We start from the raw sequence: 7,607 nt of genomic DNA, 5'->3' as shown, positions 1-7,607 counted from the left end.
CCACCTCAGCCCGTAGCACTTGCCGTAGTACTTGCCCTAGCCTTGACGCCCTAGCAGGCTCATATAATTAAGGCTTTACAACAATGTAATTTAGATAGCATGGCATGTAGACGGATGCCAGGTCATTATTGATCCTACAGTATATAGCATTCTATAGTGTTGTACAATGTACAGATTATTCTACTTTTAGACTTGATGGGATATTGGTTGTCTTACAGTATAATCCTTGATGACTATTTATATGTATTTGATGCATTACCATGTGTTGTTCTTGCATACGGCAAGTCACTCTTGATTAAGAGCGTCTGCTAAATGCCTAAACTCTAAAATGTAAATATATTTACTATGGCTTAAGCTACTGATCATCGATCGCTGTGGTGGTATTTTATGAGTCCATTTGACCCATGTTGATCTCCAGTAATATTTATCAGACATCGTGCTGCTGTCCTATGCGGTCTGGTGTTGATTTATTCCTCAGTAATAAAAGAAGACTGATGTGGAGGTCATGGAGTTAAGTAGGGAGGTCACTATAAAGCAGAGCTCGTCCATCTTTCATGAAGACCACATAGCTTTATAGTGTGTGTTGCCAGGTGGTGGGAAACTTTCAGACCCCGTGCTGTAGCACTCTGAGGCTGTATTTCCAAACTCTACATTGTAGTTCCATGCAGGCTCTATGTTGTAGTTCCAGAATTTGTCAGAATTGTATTGAGAGCATGGCCCCTTGAGATGCAGCATCTCATTTTAGAGGGGGTCCTAATGCACACAAGAAACCCAACTACGGATAAGCGGTTGAAGATGGATGGATGGATCTTATCTTATCTATGTATATCCTACTTTTTGAATTATTCGTTGTCATTCCTTTAGAGTTAGTAAAACCTTCTCCTTAATTGTATTGAAGCCATCTTATTAAATTATAGCGTTGAAAAAGTGATTTTGCGTTTAAAAATGCCTTCTAACGTCCTGTAAGATTGTAAGATTTCTGAAAAACTTTTGTATTCAAATAGCAGACGTACAAGCTCACATTGCGTCACTCTGTACAATGATACCCGTCTGCTCCGAGCGTGTACACAGCATTTTGTAACACTATTGGAAAAATCACAACAATGTTTTGTGCAATTTATGCATTTTCATTTAACATAAATCTTCTCTCGTGGTGGTCCCTGGAACAAAACATTTCCAGATGGGAGTCCTCGGCCAAATACAATAGGTACTTTAAGCAACGACGGCTACGCCAGTCCGCTCTGGTAACCGGAAATGGATCAGTGCTCGATAGATAAACCTGCTTGCCGTCGCAGCTCTTCCTACTACAGCAGAAACTACCCTTCCACGTAGTGTCTACAACGTCAGTGAATTCAGTACTTTGGACGCGTTGTTTGTATGTATGAGCTCTGCTAATTACACTTTAATCTAAACAATTTCCCTGAACAGTTCACAACATGTCCAAGAGTAAGATCTTACCAGATCATGTTGAATGCAAGCTCTGACGCAAGCTCTGCCTCTTCAGAGAAGCGACAACTGCATACTGTGCATAGACGCGTCACTGATGGTTGTTTGCTTAACAATTTTGACTGCTACGGCGAGTAGCAGCCGTACTTCTGCTTAGCGGAGCCGTCCTGAAAACCGTTATTGCTTAAAGTCCCTAATATCAATTTTGGGATCCTTGACAAAAAAAGAACAAAAAAGGAAAAAAGAAACCAAAAAAAAAACATTTGTGTGAAGTGAGGGGATCATGAGGATCGCCACTTACAGTATGTCATTTCCATCGACTTGGCCTGAAAGTTCTTCACAGAATAAATTATTCCGTAAAATGTCCATAAACTTTGAAGGGGCTACCGGCGCTCAGAAAAACACCTGTATTCTGACTGGCACCCCGCCAACGCTTGACTGTGTGTTTCTGAGCTGCGCTAGCCCCTCCCTCCTCCAGCGCCTGATTTTGTGTTTCGAGTGGCGCAAGCTAGCGCCGCTCAAAACACACAAAGCCAGGCATTTTCCCCCTTTAATGTCATGCCTCGTTTAACTCTTTAAGGGCTATATCTTATAGGGATAAGGGGTAAGAATTTGCCATTTCACACCTGCCAAAAGTCCCTCTCTATCTCTCCATTACAAGAGTTTAACTTTCCACTGAAGTGAAATCGTCACATGGAAACATCTGTTCTGCCATACACATGCGTCATGTCCTATGAATGAATGAGCCAATAGGGGAAGGGGGTCATTGTCACGTGCGCGATTCTTTGTTTGACCCCGCAATAACCTGGACGTGTGGCTCAAATAAACTGATTATTGGAAGGATCACGGAAAGTTTAGAATATTTTGCGGTGCCGTTTTCATTTTACACAAGATCGGACGGAGGTTGTTGCAATCACCTGCACGTAAGCAACATGTACGTTCTGTAATGCAATTCCAATGGTGAACGCTGTGTTGTTTTCACCAGAAGAAATGGCGGATCCGGCCACACCCCCTAATACTGTGTGTGTGTGTGTGTGTGTGTGTGTGTGTGTGGGTGTGGGTGTGTGTGTGTCATAAAGAAGTTGTTTTTCCTCAATATCCCAGAAGGTCAGTTGTTTTTCCTCATAAAAAGGTAGACGCCTCCTTCAGCTCAGGTATCTCTGTTGCAGGCAACATGGATGCAAGCTTTCCTGAGATTCCTTGTGAAGCATAGTGGAAGTATGAGCGGAAGGCTCGCCAAGCTTGCATGTGCATCACAGAAGGTGACGTCCAGTAGGCCAATCAGAGGTAAACGTTTTTTTTTCCTCAATATCCCAGAAGGCCAGTTGTGTTTTTTCCTCAATATCCCAGAAGGCCAGTCCCTTTAAAGCCTGCCTCGGGCATCCCCACCTGATAGACATCATACATGGCTGCGAAGTCTGCGACGGGCTCGTCAGCCTTCAGGACGACGACGCTGTTGGGCGTCACCCCCAGGCTGCCCAGCGTGGCCTGGTCGTCCGACAGGGGCCGCCCGCCCACCGTCAGGTTCTGGTCCATCGGCGCCACGGCAAACTCCCTCAAGATCTGGATCTTGAGCTCCCGCAGTGTCTGACCGGCCGAGACGGTGAGCGATTTCTCCTCGGGGCGTTTCCTGTTCCTCGTGTTCCTTCTCATCGTCTTGACGGCATTGTTGTTGTTTTTGTTGTTTTTGTTATTGTTGTTGTTCTTGACTGCAACGTGGGGGGTGGGACCGGTCGGCACGATGCCGGTAACGCCGTTAAGTTTTAGCTGTTTCATGTCCACCGATTCGTCCAAGTCCAAGTCTTCGACCTGCATCGGGGACTCTGTGTCCCTCTTCGGCGACTCCTCCGTGTCCTCTTCCACGTCGGAGCTGCTGCCATTGTGCTCGGCGACGCTGGGCTCCTCCTCCTGCCGGGTCATCTTTTCCTTGCGGATGATGATGGTGGCGGAGACATACTCCCTCAGGTCCCTCTGCCGCTGCACCAGGAAGCCGGCGCGACACTCCCGGCACAGCTCGGGCCGCGTGCTATACTGCGCCGTGCTGTAATTGTCGGCGGGCCACGAGCGGTGGATGGAGACGGTCTGGTCGATCGTGAACAGCCGCTTGACCACGTCCCACTCATCGGGCCACAGCAGGGCGATGTGCTGGGCCTCGCCGCTCACCAGGGACTCGTAGGTGAACATGAAGCCTCCATGGGGACACAGCAGGAGGCTGTTGTCCAGGGCCGACACCAGCGGGGACTTGGTGGGCTTCTGGACGGATTTGCGCCACTCGTCCACGAATTGCAGCGGGACAATGTAGAGCACGTCCATTTTGCGCGGCCAGGGAACAAGCCGGGGACGATCCTTCTCCTTGAACAGGTTGGACAGTTGGTTTTTCTGCATGTTGGCCTTCGCCTTATCCTCCTGATCCACCCGCCGACACTCCAGGCAGGCCTGCTGCCCCTGGCCGAACTCCGGAGCCCTGGGGAAGTAGGCCCTCAGCATGGCCCAGGCCTCGGCCGACACCTGCTTCCGCTCGTTGGCCAGGGTGCTCAGGGTTCCGTGGTGGCACTGGATGTCTTCGTTGAACGACCTCATCTCTTCCTCGTTGTTGTTGTTGTAGACTTCCGGGAGGTGCGGGCCGTACTCTTTGGCTCCATTTCTGTCATGCTTTGTCTCCTGCTCGTCCTTTTCCATCTGCTTCAGAGCCAGCCTGTACCAGACCTTCAGCGATGCTTTGCCTACCCAGAAGCCTTCTTGGCCGGCGGGGGACTTGACCAGGGTGGACACTATCTTGAAGTCGCCCTGCAGCTGGCTCTTCAGCCGAAGCACGCGGCAGCGCTCCGCCACGCAGTCCCGGCACAGGGCAGAGGCTGCGTTCAGCCGCGGCCCTCCGCCGTAGAGGTTGTAGAGGAACTGGGCTGCCGGCAGTGAGACCCTCTTGGTGTCGCACACCCTGTCGGGGTGCAGCTTCTTGTGAGAGCACAGGAATGGTGAGTTGTCGATCTCTGGTTTCTTGGCGGACTCATCGAGCCACGCCTTCAGCCACTCCAGTGGCAGGAACTCGTAGGGCTGGTCTTCGGAACCGGCAGGCATCATCTCGTAGATATCTTTGACAACCTTCCACTGTTCCATGTTCTTATTCCTCTTGATGGCCATCTTGGCACACTGCTCCTCGAAGGCGTGGTTGTCCCGGTCCACCAGCTGCTGCAGGAACGCCGGCACCTCGGCCTCGGAGACGGCGGCATCGCGCTCCTCCGGGACCTTCTTGTAGACCAGCATGTAGGCGTTCCTGGAGCTGTGTTGGCCTTTGGTGTACCGCGGCTTCCGCGGCTGCTGGGAGAACTGCGACGCTGTCAGGTCCTCCTCCGCGCCCAGGTGGAGTGATCTGCTCTGCTCGATATCCTCGTCGTTGAACATGTACCAGTAGCCGGTGCGCTCGTCCTTCACGTGGGCGATGTAGTGTCCGGAGTATGCAGTTACGCCGATGTGTACGAGCACGTTGCTCAGCTCGTACAGACACCCCCGGTCTTCTTCTCCTTCTCGGCCCTCCAGGAACGGCCCCATGTCTAGCAGCTCCGGGAAGTTGATGTACGAGTTGAGCTTCTTCTTGTGACCCGTCTGCCGGTCGAAGACGAAGCGCATGAGCTGCAGGTTGAGCACGGGCGGCAGGCTGTGCAGCCGGATGCGCCGCGCCGCCTTCTGCTTGCCCTGGCAGCTCTCGCAGAAGTAGCGGTTGTCGTCGTCCAGCTTCTCCTCGCGGAGGAACTCGACGAGGCACTCGCCGAGGCTCCGCAGGCCCTGGATGTGCAGCTCTAGCTCGTAGAAGGTGGACGGCAGCGGTGACACACGGCTGCAGCGGTCGCACACGGTCACGTAGGAGAACTCGCCGCAGAACTGCCTCTGGATGACCTTCTGCAGGCAGGGGTCCATCTGCTTGGCCAGCGAGTCCTCCAGAAGCGTCAGGAAGAGCTTGGAGAACTCCTGGGCGTCCTGCTGCAGCCGCGTATCCAGCCCCAGCGCCTTGACCAGGCCTGACGGGTCGACATAGCGCCGCTTGCTGTTCTGCAGCAGGGCGAACAGATACTGGAGGTGTTCCCAGATGGATCGGGGCTCGTAAGCCGTCACGTCACCGTTGCCATCGCCATCTTGCGGTGCGATGTGGCAGAGGTAGAGGCTCCGGCGCAGCTCCATGTTGTTGAACCACACCTGTAGGAAGGCGTTGACGTAGCACGTGGCACCCAGGTTGGTCAGGCCCACAAAGGCGTCCTTCTCGCGCCGCTCCCAGTCCGGGTCGTCGGCGACGTCGTTGATGTCTCCCAGCCACAGCTTTTCACCGATGCCCACCAGGCAGTTGGGGTTCCCCCAGCAGTTCCGTCGGCAGACTCCCCTGCGGCAGGCCGGCATGTGGACGCGGTATGCCAGCGCCAATTCTTCCTCTCCGACATCCTCCGGGCAGACGTTCTCGGCCCAGCTCCACGCCGCTCTCTCCTGCTGTTGTACCTTCGGCGCCATGGATTCCCCTCGAGGCGAAACAACCCTAAATATGGTGTGGTTGTTAACGGTTACGGTTGGTTTTATTTCTGACGTATTGCTTTCACCTTTTGCCAACAGGCTAGCGATGAACGAACAAACAAACTAAATTATAGAGAACGTACCGCAGTCCCGATCTGCCTTTATTCCAAGCTTGCACTTGTAAATCAAAGCGTCTGCTAAAATGCCTGGATTGCTATAGTAATTGTAATCAAATGCATGTGATTACCGACTGCTTCAACGAGGTGAAACCGGGCATGTACCGATTTAGAGTCTATGGATGGATGTATTCACTACGCGTCCTCAGTCTTTCCAGTGTAGGCCAATAAGCCTTAAGTGATCAATAACATTTCACAGGCCTGGCTTTAAAGATAAGTTTCTCCACTGCTCCCTTTGCACTATGATGTCACTGTGACGTCAATGTTTAACGCAGACGCACTGCGGCCCAACCAACTGGATGTTATTAGGGATGTTATTATGTGGTCAATTCAGAATGTATACATCGTATAGGCGTAAACCTCAAATAATCAATTAAGTCGGCATCATGTCACAAGTCTGGTTTTATAAGCGGTGGTATTCTGAACCTGGGTTGCTCTGATGTCAGGTCAGTTTTGTTCTTTTCCCCCCAAATATGGTTGGAACGTCAAAATGTGTGTCAACGTGAGACAGACAGAGGACAGTGGAGCTGTGTTTGAGAGACGACAGACAGACAGACAGACAGACAGAAGAGAGTGGAACGATGTGTGAGCCTGCACTCACACGTATTCCTTTTCATTATAGGCGAGATGAGGACCATTTTGCTAGACCTGTCTTGTGTCTGTGGTGTCTTGTCCGTGTTTAATGCCCCTCCCTCCCCCTCCAGAGGACAGAGGAAGAGAGGTGAGGAGCAGAGGGCAGGCAGGGTGGAAGAGAGTTGGAGAGCAGCTGGTATAGACACAGGAGGTCCCCGTTACAATGTGCTAGACCTCTGGGAGAGGCTGAGGTGGAGCGCCACACCTACCATCAGCTCCCAGTACTTCCCGCACCAAGCCGTGCCCGGGATCGAACCCATGAACTTGTGGTCCAAAAGCGAGAGCTCTAGTACCGACTGAGCTACCCGGACAGTGTAAGGCAGGGGTGTTTTTTTTTGTTTTTTTTAATAGCTAAAATATAGGCTAATAAGTAAGGCTGCATGATATATCGAACATGTACCTTCATCAAGAGTGGAGAATATAAGTATAAATCAAGTTGAGCAAAGCCACTCTTCTCTGCCCCTCTCTCTAACAGACACAGTTAACGATCGCTTGTTAAGTGCCTGCCAGACAGACAATCAGATGAAATGAAGGCAGGTGTAGAGTAGAGTGTAGACTAGTGAACTGAACATTTCGTTCTCTTTATATCAAGTACTTCATACCAGCCCCTTATGAAACTACTTCTCCCCAAATCCAAATTGATTTCATTGTCCATCCTGAATGGCAGTAACTAGCATACAATGAGAACTGAGAAGATCTTCACTCAACATATAATGGTTATGTGACCATGGCATGTGCATAATATAAAATCTTATGAGTTTTATCTGATATTGATTAATATGGGGGGTGGGTTCAATGAATCGATTATTAATCAGCAGAGCTGTCGACTATTGTCAACATATTCCCCAATTTCCA

General features: G+C 50.9%; 1 protein-coding gene across 1 annotated transcript; it reads right to left on the bottom strand.

Annotated features, from left to right (window-relative positions):
- Positions 1-2,784: 2,784 nt before the first annotated feature.
- Positions 2,785-5,943, bottom strand: LOC310861961 (ubiquitin carboxyl-terminal hydrolase 48-like; the record flags this gene model as incomplete). Its single annotated transcript, XM_083769698.1, has 2 exons — positions 2,785-3,102; positions 3,187-5,943. 2 exons carry the CDS (start codon positions 5,941-5,943, stop codon positions 2,785-2,787), a joined length of 3,075 nt encoding a protein of 1,024 aa, XP_083625824.1.
- Positions 5,944-7,607: the final 1,664 nt, after the last annotated feature.

Source organism: Protomyctophum parallelum (genome assembly GCF_964188405.1).
Source record: "Protomyctophum parallelum genome assembly, chromosome: 7".
Lineage (NCBI taxonomy): Eukaryota > Metazoa > Chordata > Actinopteri > Myctophiformes > Myctophidae > Protomyctophum > Protomyctophum parallelum.
The sequence above is the reverse complement of the archived record's forward strand: the minus strand, read 5'-3'. Positions and strand labels throughout refer to the sequence as shown.